A 20,248-nucleotide genomic window follows, 5' to 3' on the forward strand; every position below is an offset into this window, starting at 1 on the left:
AGAAAAGTCATCAATTTTTCAAAGTGGAGGTTGAGACATGCTCTTCTGAGAGCAAATTCCTTTAAAGCTGAGCATTCAGCCGGGTTTTGGAGGCCAGACTCGCCGAGCCTTGGAATTGCCAGTGCTAAGAAATCAGTTTTCCCAGCCACGGAGTTTAGCTGATTGGAGTTCCTGTTCTTTTCTTCTGGTCACAAGTCACTGTACTAGCATCCTGAGATGGTGGTTTCAGCTCATAGGGTCAGGCTGTGTCACAGGGAAGGAAAGGGCTTTTCTTGTGGTGTTGGGCCACCCATGTGATTGGAGCAGAAGCCAGTCTGTGAGCTTGATTCTGGACATCCTATAAGGCAATGGAGTACAATCTCCATACTTAAAAAAATGTTTATTTATTTTTGATAGAGACAGAGAGAGAGACAGAGGGAGAGAGAGAGAGGCAGAGAAAGAGGGAGACAGAGGATCTGAGCAAGGCTCCACACTGAGAGTGAAGAGCCCGATGTGGGGTTCGATCTCACAAACCATGAGACCATGATCTAAGCCGAAGTTGGACACTTAACTGACTGAGCCACCCAGGCACCCCATCATCTCCATACTTTATGGCATATGTACAGGAGATCTTGGGAGAGTCCTGATTTCACAGATTGCTCACTTTTTACGCTCATTTATTAAGTATGTAATTATTATTTTATTTATTATACCTTTGCATGTCTGTTCATTTGATGTAATGTCACAAGTTAGAATCAAATTATTTGAACATACTTCTCATCTGAGAAATATCATCCCTGAGCCATAGAACATTCCTAGTCAAAAGGTAGCAGCTAAGGAACCAGACTAAGGAGGTAAAGGGATTAAGTTCAAACCAACATACTAAAGAAAACCTCTCTCATTTAAAATTTGATGCTTATGGTCCTTGATCAAGAGGCCAATTTGTAATTAATGGACATCTATATGTACCTAGTGTTTTATTAGGGGCTCACTGAAAATAAATTAAAAATAGTTTTTATTTGTAAGTTTCCATGTCTTCATCATAAACTAGGGGTAGGTAAAGGCCAGGTACCTACTCTGTATGCAAATCTTGAAATAGACCTGAAGTTCAAGCCTAGTCCGTCTGACTATAGCATGCCTTCCCAATATGTAGGTTATACCAACTTGTTCTTGAAGAAAAATAAGGCCAATAACGCTCAAAATATTCCCAGCTATAGACATGATGACGATCATCATAATACTAGCGTGTGCTCTGAATGTCAGAAAATATAAAGAGCTTCAGGGAGATATAGACTAGCATTCCAGCTGTATGGCCATCTGCCTCACCCAACCTCCCATATTGTCTCTGATTTGGAAGCTTCAACCCTTTCATGCACCAGCAGTCTGGTTAAGTGTTTCCCAACTGTCAAGCTACCTTATAATTTCCAATCTCACAGCCCAGGTAATTCCTTCTTCTTTCATTTTTTCTGATCCACTCCCCTTATTTGGACTCAATGGTCTCATTCCAGACATCACTGCCCGGTAGCACTTGTGCAATTATTTAGTTACCAGTCTCACTGGAAGAAAGAAAATAGCCCTTGAAGCCAAGGTCTGACATGTCAATTTTTGGTTAGTAATGGTGGTTCATCCTAACATCTGCTGGGATGAACCTCATACTAATTAGCAAAAAGCAAATTGTGTCCATGTGCCGGCCATTTTGTTCCCAATGTAATGGTTTATGTGTCTAATTGACAGCTAATGTTCTCATTAGAAGCTTTTAGTACATCAGTGTGATACTTTCTTGGCTTGAAAAACGTTTCTGGACATTAGCTGATTGCACAAATTGGCCATATCCTTACTGATTTAAATTCAACAAATACTCACTTAGCATCTATTCTGTGCAAGGTTTTGGACATACATATCTAACAAAAGTCCCCCGGATAATCCTATTAAAGATTAAAAGTGTGTTCTCTAATTAATACGACCAGTATTCAAATTCTCGCTCACCTATTACCAGTGATGTGACCTGAGACAAATTATTTCATCTTCAAAGCCTCAGGGGTTTTCATCTGTAAAATGGGAGGAATAAAAAATATCTAGTTGTCCTCAGGTCTTCGTGCCCATAAAGTGTCTACAAAAGTGCCTGGCACATAATAAGTGCTCAGATAATCATGGTAGTTGTTATAGGATAAGCTTATCCTCATTTTGGTTTTTAAGAGATGAGGAGACTGAAAGTCAGAGAGGTGAAAGTCACAGCCGAGACCTGGCCGGGAGTCTTGACTTTGCTTCTTACTTGCTGGATGTGCTTGGACAAGTTGCTAAACCTCTCTGGGTCTCAAACACTTCATTCTTGCTAGAACTGTGCATGGTGCACAGGAGACACAATAAATACTTGGTGAATGAATCAATGAATGACATAAATTGCAAAGATATAGCTGACTTCTTGGTACCTTCCCAGTTCTAATGAGTCATGTTTTGATACCTTATTTAGATCCATTCCTGTTTTGTAAGAATGCCCGTCCTAGGTCATGAGAGAATATAACTTTTGGGGTCTTTATTTCCTTTGTTATTTTCAATTTTTATCAAAGACCTGTTCCTCATCAAGATTTATATTTTAGTTCTTTTACTTTTTTTTTTTTTTTAATTTTTTTTTCAACGTTTTTATTTATTTTTGGGACAGAGAGAGACAGAGAATGAACGGGGGAGGGGCAGAGAGAGAGGGAGACACAGAATCGGAAACAGGCTCCAGGCTCCGAGCCATCAGCCCAGAGCCTGACGTGGGGCTCGAACTCACGGACCGCGAGATCGTGACCTGGCTGAAGTCGGACGCTTAACCGACTGCGCCACCCAGGCGCCCCTAGTTCTTTTACTTTTAAAACAAAGCCATTATTTTAAGAAGACTGTAACAGTGAATTAATCTGAGCTGGGAGTGTGTATAATCCAACAAACACTATCATATAATTTGCATATAAATGAGGTGGAAATAAAAACAAGTAAACAAGTGGGAGGACCGTTTACCCTGAAACTGGATGTATACTAAAAAATCATGTTTTCCTTGTAATTACTGTCAAGGTTTGGAATGTTCATCTCTATGGGTAATTCAAAAACTACTGAGGAGGTGCGCCTGGGTGGCTCAGTCGGTTAAGCGGCTGACTTCGGCTCAGGTCATGATCTCGCGGTTCGTGAGTTCAAGCCCCGCGTCAGGCTCTGTGCTGATGGCTCAGAGCCTGGAGGCTGTTTCGGATTCTGTGTCTCCCTCTCTCTGACCCTCCCCATTCATGCTCTGTCTCTCTCTGTCTCAAAAATAAAGAAACGTTAAAAAAAAATTAAAACAACAACAACAAAAAAAACTACTGAGGAGACAGAGCCGACAGGGCCCTCTGGAGTGGCAAATGTTTATTTTTAAAAAAAAAAATTTTTTTTTCAACGTTTATTTATTTTTGGGACAGAGAGAGACAGAGCATGAACGGGGGAGGGGCAGAGAGAGAGGGAGACACAGAATCGGCAACAGGCTCCAGTCTCTGAGCCATCAGCCCAGAGCCTGACGTGGGGCTCGAACTCACGGACCGCGAGATCGTGACCTGGCTGAAGTCGGACGCTTAACCGACTGCGCCACCCAGGCGCCCCTAGCAAATGTTTATTAACTAACCATTTTCTCCTCTCTTTTTCCTCTCCCTCGATATCTTGTCAAGAGGCCCTTGTGGCAGTGCATGAGGACTGTGGTAGACTGCATAAGTGGCCATGACACTTTACAACTCTTTTCAAGAGGTGAGGTCTCGGGGTGCCTGGGTGGCTCAGTTGGTTAAGCGTCCAACTCTTAATTTCGGCTCAGGTCATTATCTCATGGTTCGTGAGTTCGAGCCCCACATCGGGTTCTGCACTGAAGGCGTGTAGTCTGCTTGGGATTCTTTCCCTCTCTGTCTCCCTCTCTTCTCTGCCCCTCCCCCACTCTCCCTCTCTCAAAATAAATAAACTAAAAAAAAGAAAAAAAAAAAAAAAGAGGTGAGGTCTATCTTCCCATCCTCTGAATCTGGGCTGGCCTTGATTTTCTCTGACCAAAAAGTGTGATAGAAATGACAGCATGCAGATTCCAAACTGGATCTCAAGAGAACTTTGCAGCTTTCATTCTTGCTGCCCTTGGAACTTGGCCATCATGTGAATCAGCTCTGGTTAGCTTACTTAAAGATAAGATACCATGTAGTGCAGAGATGAGCTTTTGTAGCTGAGATACTCCTATACCAACAAGCCCTGAGTCATATAAGTGAGTAGGACTGTCCAGTTGAGCTCAGATCAAATGGTCAGTTCTCAGAATTCTGGACTAAAAAACTGCCTATTTTTTTAAGCCATTAAGTTTTGGGGTGGTGTGTTGTTACACAGCAGATGCTAACTGATACAAGATCAAGATCAAACTTAATGAAACTCTTCTGTGCTAAGCATGATCAAGAAGCTACTTCCTGGCTTTTGTATCAACTGGCATGGTTTCTTTGATTTGGCATTTTGTAGATGCAAAGGATGGCCATATAATTCATCTTCTAAACCAGCAGTCTTGGGGATTAAAGGAACAATTCTGGGCAAACTGGGATGTATGGTCCCCTTAAATTTGCAACACTGGCGGTACCTAGGGGGGCTCAATAAGTTAAGCGTCCGACTCTGGCTCAGGTCATGATCTCGCGGTTCACAAGTTCGAGCCCCACATCTGGTTCTGTACTGACAGCTCAGAGCTTGGAATCTGCTTCAGGTTCTGTGTGTCTCTCTCTCTGCTCGTTCCCTGATTGCACTCTGTCTCTCTCTCAAAAATAAACATTAAACAAAATTTATAATACTGTATTGATGGTTATATCTTTACGCTTTCCTTAATCACAGAATGTCATGGTTGGCAGAGAATCTAGAGATCTTCCACCCTTTTATTTCACAGAGGAGGAGAAGTGAGGTCCAAAGTTGAGACGTGACTTCCCCAAGCTTGTGTATCTCATGAGGTATGTGGGGAAAAAAACCCCACTGTAGTCAGTATGGTAGAATGAGAACAATATTAAGTCAGGAGACTCCAGTTTGAATCTAGCTCCTGTCGCTGATAGAGCTGTGCATTTGTCCTCTGTAGTTATATGCCTTGTTTCTGCTACTTAGTTTAGAAGTCCTTAAACATAGGAATTGCGAATTCTGTGTCTTTTTATCTCTTAGGGCACAAGCTTGATGCTTGGCATACAATAGTAACTCAATAAATATTTGCTGAGGAAATTTAAAAACACCCAAATGCTTCACCTCAGAGTCACATTTTTGCTTGGGAAAGCACACAGCATATGTAGAAAATGAGGAAAAAGTCCAGTCCATCCCGGGGATGGTGCTTGAGGTTGCAAGGAGCAAAAGCCCCATTGGCTATTGGGCCCCAGAGGCTGGCTCTCAAGGCGTGTGCGCAGTGAATGACCGGTCCATGGTTGTACAAAGGAGAGCATCACGTACAGCTGCATCTTCCTGCTTTGCACCCAACAGGATTATAGCATCAGCCAAAGAAGTTGTCATCCAGGTAACTACTGCCATGGTGGGGTCCTGTGTGTTTTCCAGGAGTCGCTGGTTCACAGCTCTGATCTTCTCTAACCGCTTCCTTGTCCTTTGAGCTCCCATCACAGAGAGGATGGCCATTTTGCCAGCCCTTGCTCTAGGAGTCCCACCCAACCCGAGAGCCCAGGCCTTGATGGCTGGCACCTTCCTCCCATGCCTGCACGCTTCCCTGACTGCTCCAGTGCTCGTGTGCTGACACTCCCTTAGCAGCCAGCCAGCCCCCTCTGCTTGGGGTCACACCATACTAGACGTACAAAGGAGAGCATTTAGGAAACCATGTCTGTCTCTCTAATTTTCCTCCCCGGGGCCGTGCAAGAGCACTGGCCCAAACAACAGAGCAATGGAGAGGGAGAGAGAGAGAGAGAGCAAGAGAGCACATGTGAGCACACACATCTTGGAAATGTCAATGTGATGGGAGCCAAGAAACTCCACACATTCTAGCTATTTGGCCGTAGGTTTCCAGGATCCGGGCCTCTGCACAGAGCAGATGTTCTACACTCGCGTTGCAAATAAAGAAACCTAAATATTGCTTTCAGTAAGCCACACCTATTACATGCATCCTTTACTGGGAAAGCCTCTAATGTTGGGAGTCCTTCCATGAGGGGGTCCTTTCCTGGCCTGTCCTTGATAAGACACTGGCTCTCTCCTGGGCTGGATTATTTATAGGCCAGGCCAACGGGACAGGATTTTTGTTCTGTCTTTTTCAAGTGTGGAAAGTGGGATCACCGTGGGGCTCTTAAGACTTACGCTCCACTGTGCTGTATGTTACCACACCATCCTATTCTAAGTGCTTTCAGAAATGATGTTCTCAGATTTCCACTTTCTGGTATCATGAAATATGAGGGGGACCCCAGGCTGTGTGGTCACACAGACCTGGGTCTGAATCTCAGCTCCATCTGCTGGGAAGTGTTTAGGCATGAGTTAGTTAACTTCTTAGTGCCCAAGATTCTTTCTACTTATGCCAGTAATATATAATATTATATATAATAAATATAAATAAAATTAACAAATAGGTGTGTGTGTGTGTGTGTGTGTATGTGTGTGTGTATATACACACCTTCCAACACTAGCTGTTTCCTGGATTCCACAGTATAGCTTATTGGAAATACCTAGGGCAGTGTCTGATACATAGTAGGCACATACCTTTGTTGAATGAAGTGTATACGGCCGTAATAAAAAGTATAGCTACTTCTTGGGGTGCCCGGGTGGCTCAGTCAGCTGAGCATCTGACTCTTGATTTCAGCTCAGGTCATGATCCCAGGGTTGGGGGATTAAGGCCAGCGTCAGGCTCACATTGGGCATGGAGCCTGCTTAAGATTCTCTCTCTCTCTCTCTCTCTCTCTCTCTCTCTCTCTCTCCCTTTCCCCCAGCCCCTCTCCTCTGCTCGCTCTCTCTCTAGAAAAAAAAAAAGCACAGCTACTTCTTATCATTTAGTTCCTTTACCCTTTGGGGCCCTGGCCCAAGAATCCAATTTAATAGTAGGAGAACTCTCTTTCTGATTTGATCTACATTTAGATTGTATTTTGCTGATCATAAGATGGTATTGCGTTCAATACACCTGGCACATAATAACGGTAGAAAATAATATTGCAGTAATGATAACAATACAGGATGGAGAAGATCAGACACGTAGGCATTTATGCAACATGAATGCATTTGTTCAAATCATTTTTGAATTGAATGAATAATCCATGCACACACTCAACAAAAGGTGAGTTCCCCTCCTGCCTCGAACCTTCATTTCCTCCTCTCAGAGACAATCACTACGGTGGTTTTAAAACACGGCTGCAGATTCTCTGACACTCCTCCCACCAAGGGTGTCACACGCTATATGACAATGATATATTCTAAGTAAACATTTTGTCTCCTCCCCTTTAACCAACACAATCAATGACTGCTTTGACCCGTAGAATATAGTAGGAATGACTCTCTGTGACTTCTGAGACTAGGTCATCAGAGACCACACAGCTTCCGCTTTCTGCTGTTGGGACAATCCTTCTTGGAGCCCTGATCTCTCATCTAACACATCTGACTATCCTGAGGTCACCATGGTGTGAAGAAGCCCAAGTCACGTGGAGAAGCCACATTTAGGTTCTCCCATAGACCACTGCAGCTGAGCTCAGCCCTTCAATCCTCTCTGCCTAGGGACCAGAAACATCAGCCAAGAAACTTCCAGATGAGTCCATCTCACAGCCCTTCAAGTCTTCCCATCTGAAGCCCCAAACGTGGAGCAGAGACATGCCATCTCCAGTGCACCCTATTTGAACTCCTGGTCTGCAGGATCCACAAGCAGAATAAACCATTAAGTTTTAGGGTGGTTTGTTACATAAATTCGATAACTTGAGCAATCACTCTTATTGTGCCTCTGTCTGGAGAAATTTTAGACATATATAAGCATACACGTGTATATATGTCACCCCTCCTTTCCCTTATAAGGGAAATAAAAGCAGACTATCACACTGCTATGTACCGTGCTTTTCACAAGGAGTTGGTGAAACAAACGGTGCTTTACTCACAGGTTTGCGGACGTCAGGCAAGGTGATCCAGAGAGGAAACACTATGGGTAAAACAATTAGGAATGTGACTTGCTTGCGGGGGTTGGTAGGCCAGGCCAGGCTGAGAGGCTGGTCCTCCTCTTCACCCGTCTCTGTGGTCTGTTGTAGAAAAACGGACATGAAAGAAGAAACAAATAAAAAAGACGACAACGTCCACAGGCCACAAGAGCCCAGGGACAAACAATACATTGCACAGCCATGGGAACTTAGGAACTTCCTTTTCTCTCCCTGAACGCTCCTCAGCTTCTCACTTAAGTGAACTGATCATTCAACTGCAGTGGGTGACATCTACGATCCATGAACTTTGTACGAGAAACCGTATCTGTAGAGCAAAAGACCCCCAATGCCCACCTTCTCCTCTTTCCCTTCTCCCTGAAGACAAAGCTATAGGTTTCATTATGGGAACCCTTGGGAAGGATTTTTTTTAATTAAAAATTAAACAAAAATTACACATATATATCTTTTTTACTAACAAATAAGTTTATGTATTTTTAGAGCGGTGATTTTGAGCAGGCAAATGAAAGTAACCGTAGAAACAATTCAGTAACAATACTCAACTCCCTTCTCAGGCCCTGGAATAGTCAAGCTCATGGATTACTGTGTGGTGGTGAATTTTTAATCTGCACAATTATCTTGTTAAATTCTAAACCATTTTACTTCCAGCCAAAGGCTTATTATACAAACATATGTCCCATTCTCAGAGAAACAGACTATGGGAGTAGAGTAAGACACTGAACCCGTGAGTGTCAGCTGCACAGGACCTCAGAGTCAGGGCTCAACTTCAGAGTTTCTGACTTGGCAGCAAGTGGCCAAGGTTTTATGTGCCACCTGCTGAAGTCAGCAGCTTCTGACGTCCCAGAGCTAGAAGAGACAGAAGGTGGCTCCGGGCCTGGCAGGCTGACCATCAGCCTGTCAGATGGGCCCTCGGAGCCTTCAAAACAGCACTGCAGACAGTATTAATCACTCCCTTCCCTGCTTGTTTAAAAATAAAAGTGCAGCAGGACGATCAAGCATCAGATCTAAAAATATCAACAGGAACTTTTCCACGGATGCTTCCTTTTGAGACCATATAAATAACCCGCACAGGCTTCGTGAAGCTCCTGCCCCCCGTGGCTCTTGCTTCCAGCAGTATGCACTATTTCCAGCAGCAGCACTGACCCCTCAGCACCCCTCTCCCTAGGAGCTGGCAGGCTCGGGCCAGTTGCATCGGGGAAAAGGACTCACCCAGACGCAGGGCTGGGCATGTGGCCCGACACATTGCGATGTTATGTTTATTTCTAATTTAAACCCTAGTACTGCCAAAAGGATTTGTAGTGGTGTATACAATCACCCACCTCTCTCTCCAAGAGTTAAAATTAAAAAAAATATATATTTTTACATAAAAATATATATATATAAAAGGAATCTTAAGCCATACTGAAAAAAAGTTGGTAATAACAGGCTCTTTCTCTTTGGGCATATGTCCTTGGCAGTGGGTAAAAGAATTTATAAACAGCAAATATGAGGGAATTAAGAGGATTAGGTAAGAAGGAAGAATTGGGAAGTTGGCACAGTTTGTTTTGGTCATCTGGATCCTCATTAAATATACTTCCCACGCTCTCCATCCCTTTGCTATATGTAAGACGTTGGAAAAGAAGAAGGATAAAAACAACAATCTATGTTTCTACGTTAGGCAACTAGAAAAAGGAGAGCAAGTTAAACCCAAAGGAAGCAGAAGAAAATAAATAATAAAAATGTTGGAGAAGAAGTCAATGAAATTGACAAGAAGGGAGTCGATAAAGTCAACAAGACCAAAAGCTGATTCCTTTGCTTTGCAATTCATGTGGGTCCATCCACTGCTTTCTTTTCTTCATCCTGATGGAATCTTGGGCATACGGTCTCTAATTCCTCTTCTGAGACAACTCTGTGTCCTCCCAGGAGATACAGCAGATGTAGAGAATATCATTCCCCATTGAGATCCCCAGCCTCCCAAGATGTCAGCTGGATACATGAATAATCTCTCTGTGATGAGGCCAGTGAGGATTTAGGAGACAAGTGCATTTTAACTGTTCTGTCCCAGATATGATTTTTCTTGTTGAACCCAAATGAATGACTTTCCCCTCCCCACCCAGTAGATGTCTCAGAAATGGGGAGGGATCATGGGACAGTTGAAGCATTGCATCATTCCTAGTAAGTATCTCATCTCATACCAGATGGGTGGTTTTATTCCGGCAGAGGATTCCAGCACTTCCCAGAAGACTCATCGAGCTGATGTGATGTGTTCATCAAGGCTCCTCCCCTTCCAGGACTGACCCCCCCCCCCCCCCCCCCCCGTCCCATCTCACACTGCCATCTGCAATCTAGCAGCTTCTCTCTAAACTCTAAGCTAACCTTTTTCTGAGAAAAAAACAAAAGCAACTCTTTATGACTCATATCATTTTAATGACACCAACAGATGGTGACATTTCATCAATAACCCTTCTGCTTATAACCTACGGATTAGCTCCTTTCTCCATCTGCCAAAGTCACCAGGCAGGCAGTGCCACTAGCAAATAGCAGAAAATAATTGTCTGTTTAGATGCATAAGCTCTAAACACACTACTGTCCAATGCAAACAATTAGCTGTATTGTACAGCTTCCAAAAGCTGCATTTGAGGTGGCGTTGCTAGGGCAGAAGTGAGCAAGGAGAAGAGCTTGGGTCTCAGGCCAAACAGTGCTCTTCATGCAAAATCGATAGCCTCTTGGGGTAATGGGTCCTGCTACAGAGTATAGGAACCCAGGACCTTGGGGTGGATTTGATAGGTGTCCCGGGAGCGAGGCTGTCAGTATATTTTGGGGGAAAATTCTCACTGTCTTCCTGCCAAGTGCAATCTCACTCTGGTTCAATGGGTGACAGCTTGCAAGCTGGTTAGAAAAGTGGAAAAAAAATACCATTCCAAGTCTGGGGCCAGTTTTGCCTTTGCCCAAGCTGGGGCTGCTGGCATGTTCATTAGTCTCAGTCCTGGGGAGAAGCCACTGAAGTCAGTGCACTAAGTTTTCAATTCCTCCTAGAGCTATGGCATCTTGGCTTTGACCTTGTAGCAACCCACCCTAACCTCATAAAGCTTCTGTGGAGTGTCCACAGAAAGCAGAACAATGAAAAGTGATCCAGAAAAAATTCAAATGACTTTTGATATAAGGGCTGAAACTAGTTTGATACGTGCTGGGATCTTTGCAGAAGCCCTAGAATTGTGTGAAAGCAGGGCCAGCGATCATTGCTTTAGGGCTTTATAATTTCTGATACGGAGAATCTGAGACTAAAACACCCGACTTTAAGCTCCCACGTAATATGGGCTGGTGGTCAGACCACGAAGGGACCAGTGCAGCCTGGGGGGAAGAGTAGGTTGTGGAGCCAGGAATCCTGGTGTCCAGTCTCTGCTCCTGCTGTGATTTCTTGGGCCGTGACGGCCATCCTTTGCAGGTATTCACCGAGTGCCTTTGGGTGTGAGCTGGTGCAGTAGGCTCTAACTCTCTGGGTTTATTTTTGTTTAAAAAAATTTTTTTAAATGTTTATTTTTGAGAGAGAAAGACAGAGCATGAGTGGGGTAGGGGCAGAGAGGGAGACACAGAATCCGAAGCAGGCTCCAGGCTCTGAGCTGTCAGCACGGAGCCCGACGTGGGGCTTGAACTTATGACCCAGCTGACCTGGGCTTGAACTCATGAACCGCGAGATCATGACCTGAGCCGAAGTCAGACGCTTGACCAACTGAGCGACCCATGCGCCCTGCTAACTCTGTTTTAAGGACGCTTGGATTTTTGAGGAGACAGAACAAATGGCTCCAGAGAACTTAGTCTTTATCCTGCTACAAGGATGCTGGCAGAATACGTGGCAAGAGCCTGTTAACAGACTGAACTGTGCCCTCCCCCAAATTCATGTTTAAACTTACCTAACCCTCAATACCTCAGAATATGGCTGTTTGGAGAAAGGGCCCGTAAGTTAAAATGAAGCCATTAGGATGGGTCCTTATAACGTGTCCTTATAAGAGGAGATTAGGATACACAGAGATACATCAGAGGTTTGTGTGCACAGAGGAAGAGACCGTGTGAGAACACAGTGAAGACAGCCATCTGCAAGTCAAGGAGAGAGGCCTCAGAGGAAAACAACCCTGCCAGCACCTTGATCTTGGCCTTCCAGCATCCAAATTGTGAGGAATAAATTTCTGTTGTTTAAGCCATCCAGTCCATGGTTAGAGCAGCCCTAGCAAGCTAATATACTTCCCATTTGCATTAGTGATAGAAAGCCCACTTTCACGTAGACCTAGAACAAAGACTCTCTATATAGCCTCTGTTGCAATGAGGTGTGGCCATGTGATTAGGTTCTGGCCAATGGGAGGTGATGGAAAGAATTCTCTGCAACCTTGGGATGTATCTTTAAAGGCTGCAGATGCGTCCTTCATCACTCCTTTCTCCTTCCCACTGGCTGGAATGGGAACATTTTGGGCAGAGCTTTAAGAGTCATCTTGGATGATGAAATGGAGAAAAAATATAAAAGGATCTGAGTTCCTGATGTCCCTTGAGAGGACATCTGTTCTAGCCCTGGGCTGCCTATATTGACTTGAGACAGACAGAAAATTCTATCTTACTCAAGCCACTGTTGTTTTGGGTTTGTGGTTGCTCACAGTGGAACCTTACCCTGACTAATCCAATGTCCTCTTTATGAGGAATCAAGGAAGAAAAATATCTTCCCCATCTCAGCACTAGAAAAAGTCATGCTTCTTTTGAGAATCTTTGAAGAATCTTAGAAATACTGTGAATCAGGTAAATTACTATCTTTTCCCCCTTGCTTTTCACTGAGGAATTCAGAGCCAAATTTGTAACCTCCACCTACCAAACACACCTCTGGGGTCTGTCTCGCTTGCTCCAATCCTATTCTTTCCTTTTTCCTTTACAGCCTATGCTGAACTGTCTCAAAATTCATCATTTTATCCTTTTTCCTCAGAAGTATCTTTTGCAAGCAGCCTTGAATCTTTGCAAAACAAGGTAGGGCAGACTCAAAACTACAAGTCCTCGGTGGTTGGATGGAATTATTCAGATAACTTTGTGTGTGTGTGTGTGTGTGTGTGTGTGTGTGTGTGTGTGTATGTGCGTGAGGGAGGGAGAGAGAGTGTGTTATCCTAAGTGACAAGTGGACAATCACCTTGTGTGATTTATTTATCAATACTAAAGGTTGGATCCTGGGGGGGTCTGGCCATCAGAATATTTACAGGTAGAAGAGAGTACTTCCAGAGGTCAGTTAGTATCTACTGGGAGGTCTCTGGAGCAATCAACTTATTTTTATTTTTATTTTTCAAATGGGTGGGAGAATAGCAAAAGCCTCTCCATTTGTGGCCCACTATCATGAGAACCTAGTTAGCTTCTTTGCATGTATATCTTATACTATTTCTACTTGTGCCTGGTAGGTATGGTTTGCCCCAGAAAAGGCATCAGGTCTCCAGTGGAGAGGTCTGAGCTGGATTCACCAGCCCAGAGGTTGCTTCCACAGCCAGAAAAATATTTCCTGGGAGCAACCCAATTTCTTATTCTTGCCTGTGAAGGGCACTGTGCAAGATTTCAGTGTGAAGGTGAGTCCGTTTTAATGCAATCTCTTCTATCAGAGAATTAAAATGAAAACCCAGGAGGCATCTGAATATAGGCCATCTTCAAGTTCAGTTTTATTGATTGCTAATAACATCTTATTTCCAGTTCACAAGGAGCAATCTCAGAGGATCGCCTGAATCTGCCTAGATTTCAGCTCATTTGGGGTTTGATTCAGGTTGGAAGTGAAGTTCTCCCTCTCCCCTACAGAAGGACAATGCACTTCAGCACTTGGGAGTGCCATTTCTTTTCACTGGGGAGCCCCTTCAGTGTGGCATGATGCTGGATAGAATAAAAGGCCGGTACTCAAATAGCCATGAGGAATATAACTCATTTACTCTAAAGCATTGGGCCATGGTCAAGTTGGGTGAAAGTAAAGATTTTAAGTGATCTGTATTTCTACTTAAAAAGACTGGTCCTTAATATAGTTGTTGTTGTTGCTGTTTCTATAATTTATAACTGTAGAAAAAAGAGTTTATATCTCCATGTTGGTCAGCCATAAGGATGCCCACATGAATGACCAAATGGGGCAAAGCTCACCAAAAGAATGTGATGCATGCTAGGAACTTTTTATAGGACCCAGAGGGGCTGAGAGTGGGAATAGAGATCCATAAAAACACTTGCTAAGCCTAAGAAGTGAGGTTGGGTGGGTGCATTAAGAATATTAAAAATATCACACCCAACAAAGCTTTAAAAAAGGTACTAACATAGGTTAATGTCTAGACTACGTGGGAGGCATTCATCTATAGACTGTGGATAGGAACTCTCAGGCAACTGCAGGATGGATGCACAGTGTCTGGTAGAGACCTGGGGATTAATGCACATTAATCCTTTTGCCTTTGGCCATTAATCTCATCTCTGTGACTAACTAGCCATGTGACCTTAGGCAAATGAATGGAAATGCTGGAATAGCCAAAGAACATATACTACATGGGACCCATAAGTACATGGGTACCCAGTCCCGGTACACCTCACTGCATTTTAGGACCCAGCAGCCCTTAAAATCCATGTCATTCTGAGGCAGAACTTCTTTGTCTACTGCAATGCTTTGCTGTGGGATCACTTTCTTGACCAAGAAGTTTTGTCATTCGGTTCATTATATGGACACTGATAGATCATGAAAGACAAGCCACAACCACAGACCTCTGCAATCATCTAGAATAGGAGCTCTAGGCCCCAAGAGAAGGAGCCCCCAAGGTTCAGAGCTGAAGGGCCTTGGTACATGGAGACCGCCCCCCCCCCCCCCCCCCCCCCCCGCCACATTTAAAGGATGAAGGCCCTAAGATGAAGTCAGGCCCAAGTGACCTGCCACTTCATTCCTAGCCAGAATTTCTTTCCCCATTTCACACTGCTTCCCTTCCTCACTCCTAAAAAATAGGTTTGCTAAATAAAAAATGAATGTGGTTTATGCCCAATGACACCAGCTTTATTTGTAATAAATTTGACCTATTAAGCCAAAAATGCTAGCTATAGCAAACACTAAGCATTTAATTGACATAGTTTTGCTTAATTTTCTTGAGCCTAGAACTAATTTCTGGTGGTTTAGATGGGCTGCGTTTCTTGGAAAAGGTGATCAGAAACACCTGTTCTCAGTTGCATTCTCTTCCTGTTCTCCGAGGCTGCTGTGGACTGAATGTTTGTGTACCTCTGAAATTCATATTGAAGTCCTACCCTTCTTTGTGATGGTATTAGAGTGTGGGGCCTTAGGGTGGTAATGAGGATTAATGTTCTTAGAAAGGAACCCCTGGAGAGCTAGCTTGCCCCTTCCACCATGTGAGGACACAGTAAATAAAATGGCCGTTTATGAACCAGGAAGTGGATTCCATCACCTGTCACTTGATCTTGGACTTCTCAGCCTCCAGAACTGTCAGAAACACATTTCTGTTGTTTCTAAGCTTTCCACTCTCTGGCATTCTTGTTACAGCATCCAGGGCAACTTGAAGGGGAAATAAAGAGCAGATTTGGAAGTCTGTGGATAGGAGGGGCCACTGTGATGCCTTCCTCCCTCCTCTATCTCTGTGGGTGAGACCTCCAAGGTACCAGGTACAAATTTAAACATGGGGGCGCCTGGATGGCCCAGTTGGTTAAGCGTCCGAGTTCAGCTCAGGTCATGATCTCGCAGTTTGTGAGTTTGAGCCTTGCATCGGGCTCTGCGGTGACAGCTCAGAGCCTGGAGCCTGCTTTGGATTCTGTGTCTCCCTCTCTCTCTTGCCCCTCCCCCACTCTCAGTCTGTGTCTCTCTCTCTCAAAAATAAATAAACATTAAAATTTAAATAAATAAATAAATAAATAAATAAATAAATAAATAAATAAGAAACGTGAGGCTGACATCAATGGATGCCAGGACTTCAAATGCAGGTGCAGAAGAAAGATTTATGCTTCAGCATCTCTGCCCAAGGAGAAAGTACTGAAATTTCACCCAGGCTTCACATGGGAGGAAGTGACAAGCAAGCTCAGGGATGGCCAAAATGAGGGCTTGAGATTTTATGTGCATTTCATCGCCCGATGTCACCCCCGATTCCCATAACTGTGGCTAATCTTGCGCTAGATACTTCTAAAATGAATATCTAGGGGACATTGTAGAAGACGGATGAAGCCCTTTACAACAATAAACTTTCCTGAGGCTAACTTTAGCAAGAACTGAAGTAGGAGGTGGGTTATTTCCAGACGCCAGCTTCCAGTGCTCAAAGGCCAGTAGAAGAATCTCAGGGGCAGAGCATGCACAACAAAAGGGCACTGGCTTTAAACGGGAACTGTCTGCTTTACCTCCTACTTCCATCCTCTTTCATTGTTGAAGCATTAAAAATACTCTCTTTGACAAAGATGGCATGTTTTACTTTTCCAATTAGGTTTCCTTGGGAACTGGTGACAAGGTGAGTGTGCCTGTCCAGTGCGTGTGGGGGAGGCTCCTAGGGAGAGAAGAATTTTGAAAGGGCCTTTACCTAATGAAGGAAATTGCTGGAGAAGGGATTAATAGGTAAAGAAGACCCACTTCTACTCCAGAACATGCTTTTACAACATTATCGCTGTTCTAAAATTAACTGAGATCATTATGAAAGTTACCTAAAACAGTGGTTGGCATACAGTAAACACTCAATAAATGTTGGTTATTATTATTACTTTTAATAAATGCTTAGGAAAATAATTTCTTCAAAGGCATCTAGGAGAAAGAAGTTTGACGAAGGGAGTTATGATACTTCCAGCAATAAAATTCTATAAATCGATTATTTGACGTGAAAGTCAAATAATTTTGTTCCTCCAGCTATGCATTCATCCAACATTTATTGAGTGTTCATTGACTGTAGTGATGTCAACAATCGAATCTATTTTCCTGTTAGGTAAGATGAATAATAGAAGGCCTTTATAAACAGGATGAAAGGGAAAATTCCACAGCTCTACAGAGAAAATGTGATTTTATTTTAGTAGGTAGGCTGTAAGTAGACTTTCTATCAGAAACAAAGCTTCCAAGCAGATGGCAAGACTCATAATATTGTGACACCTTGATTCTGTGTTTTGTGAAGAGCTAAAAACAATAGCAGAGTTGGAACTCTCAAAGGTAAAATTGCCAAAAATGCAGTCACATTTTAATACAGTGAAAGTCTTTGAAATCAACAACTATTGGGCAAGTAGAAGGTGCCTCCCAAGAAATGTTCTATGGAGTGTGCTCCATTTTGTAAGCTCAAATCATACCAGTGCTTTACAAAGGCAATCTATTAAAAAATGATATATTTAAAAAAGATAAATCCTCCCATATAGTAAGTGTATTAGTCTGTTTGGCTGCCATAACAAAATGCCATAGCCTAGGTAGGCGAAATAGAAATAGAAATTTATTATAAACTCCCACCCATAAATACCAGCTGGCTCAGGGACAGTAAGGGATTCTCATCTCCATTTTCCCCTAAATTCATTGGCCAATTAGTGCGGTCAGCATACCAGGGGCCTTCATTGTATCTATTACAGAAACAGAACATCATGCTTGAAATAGGCATATTAAAAAGATCGACCTATAAAAATATTTACTACTGGGTTGTGGATCATTTTGGTTTCATAGACCCAAAAATCTGTACTCAAAATCTCTAGGCGACACAAGAAAAAATAAATTTGGGGGATACCAGAGCCATAGCTCAGGCTTTGCCAAGTAAGGTGTGTTGTGAGTCATCTTGAAAGCAAACTCAGAGTTCTGGGATGGGTCAGCTAAGGGCTCTATGGCTAAAGAAGACCTCACTTGCCATTTGCTAGATTTCCTCTTTGAAAAGGGAATGAAAACAGGAGAGTCTGGAAGAAAAAAAAAAACCGTTAGATCCCAGTGATGGAAAACCAGAGAGCTACATTTGGAAAAAACTTATTTACTCAACTCGAAGATGAGTCCTTACTGACTGTTAATAATGGACAGAATGTTTGTGTCCCTTCAAAATTCCTATGTTGAAGCCCTAACCCCCAGTGTTGCAGTATTTGGAGATAGGATCTTGAGGGAAATACTTAAGGCTACGTGAGGTTGAAAGAGTGGGCCCCTGATCTAACAGAATTAATGTCCTTGTAGGAAGAGACATCAGAGGGTCCCCCTGTCCCACCTAATGTGTACAAAGAAAGGCCGTATGAGGACGTAGGGAGGAGGCAGCCAGGAAGAGAGCCCTCGCCAGAAAGTGAGCTGGCCAGAACCTTGATCTTAGACTGAGAGCCTCCAGAACTGTGAGAAAATAAATTTCTATGCTTTAAGCCACCCAGTCTATGATAGTTTGTTATGATAGCCCAAGCAGACTTAAATACACTGACCGTATGAATATTTATCTTTTCAAAATATCTCATTTTTGAATAGGTTTTTTTTTTGGCTTTGAAATAAATCATTGTGCCCACCTGCTGTAATTTATTTTGAAATTACTTTTTTTTCACTCATTCTTTGAGTCTTTAAAATAATTTCTTTACTTTTGTTCTCTTAGTTTCTCAATGTCTTTGTAATATATATATATATATATATATATATATATATATATATATAAAATCTGTTTTTTATCTTCTATGTTTCTATCACTATTTTCTAAGAGATAAGTCAAAATGAGGTAAGTCCAAAGCAGCTCTTTTTGGAAGGATGCACCATCTGAGACATTTGTGTTGCCTTCTGTGTGGACACCCTGAACCAACAGCTAACATTTAAGTAGCAAACAAATTTTTAAAAAGTGATAAATCTCTGCCCACCCAGTGGTAGGAAATAATTCATTCCCCTTCTAATACCATCATATGGTTTGTTTTACATATAGATGGAAAAATTAAAAAAACCAACAATCCAAGCATCAAAAATTTAGCATATTATAAACAAGATAAGGTTTTACCCAGCAATGGCAACCTGAAAAAAACGTAATCTACATGACTTTGAATTGAAATCAAGGATTCAAAGTCTCTTGCTGTGAGTGATGAAGCTGTCCAGACCTAAGTTTTCCGAAAGCCAAGAGACCATTTTATTGCAATGTAAAATAGCATCTGAAGAGTCCGGCGAAATGCAATTGCTTTTCTTTGCTTTGCATTTTGCCCAAATAATTCTGAGGTGCAACTTACAGACAAGATGGATTTCTTTCTGTATTGCTGTTGTAAATCGTTTTTTTTTTTTTTTTTTTTTTTGTATAGTTTGCATGGGCTTCGTAAATCTTGCCAATACAAATCATAAAAGATTTGTCAACATAAAAGCTACTAGAGAATCATAAAAAATAATTCAAAAATCCTTCTCATCATTTTATTATCAAATGGATTAGAAATACTCCTAGGAACAGTAATATTAATGTCAGTATTTTTTTCCTGGGAGGTAATAGAGTTTTTTCCTTTTTATTAATAGTCAGCCCTTAATGTGTTTTATGTGAATGATTAATAGACATTCTTCAAACTCCTTCAGAAAGCACAATGACAAATGGTTTTATTAACAGTAAGATTCTCAGTGAATATATAATTCTTTGTCAATATTCAAATTTAGTCAGAAACTAGAGTCTGATCTTTATTTCATTTTAAAATGTGTTTGAAAGGCCTTTGAGTGCATCTTAAGCTATCGGTAAATATTGCTCAGGTCATCAGATATACAAACTGGACCTCAACTTTTCCTTAGGAAAATATGTGTATAGATGGAAAAAAAAATGTTATCATTTTCAGAAATGGTACGAGCTCCTGTGAGGCCTGTTAGCTAAGACACTATAATTTTTACTTTATTTTTAAATTATTTTATTTTATTGTTATTAAATTCTTTATTATGATTTATTTTATCTTTTAGAGAGAGAGCGAGTGTGAGTGGAGGAGAAGGGGCAGAGGCAGAGAGAGAGAGAATCTTAAGCAGGCACATAGAGCCTGATGGGGGGCTCGATTCCATGACCCTGGGAGCATGACTGGAGCCCAAATCAAGAGTTGGATGCTCAACCCACTGAGCCCCCTGGGGGCCCCTAACTTTTACTTTTTCAAAAAATAGTTTGCATTGGGTTTTCTCTGATACTAATGAGTTTATTTTCTAAGTCAATCATAGTTCTAACATGGTTTGGGCCTTGAAAAGTTCAGTTAGGTGGAGAAGCTTTGGATGTTCTTTTTCTCTCACTTTTGGGCCTTGGCATCTCCCC

General features: G+C 42.4%; 1 protein-coding gene across 1 annotated transcript in view; it reads right to left on the minus strand.

Moving 5' to 3' along the window:
• The window catches only part of SLC24A2 (solute carrier family 24 member 2), a 241,672-nt gene that overhangs the window by 13,195 nt on the left and 208,229 nt on the right, over positions 1 to 20,248 (minus strand). Inside the window, 1 exon segment of the mRNA XM_032595657.1 lies at positions 8,031 to 8,168. Coding sequence (XP_032451548.1) covers positions 8,031 to 8,168 — 138 coding nt within the window.

Source organism: Lynx canadensis, chromosome D4 (genome assembly GCF_007474595.2).
Source record: "Lynx canadensis isolate LIC74 chromosome D4, mLynCan4.pri.v2, whole genome shotgun sequence".
Classification (NCBI taxonomy): domain Eukaryota; kingdom Metazoa; phylum Chordata; class Mammalia; order Carnivora; family Felidae; genus Lynx; species Lynx canadensis.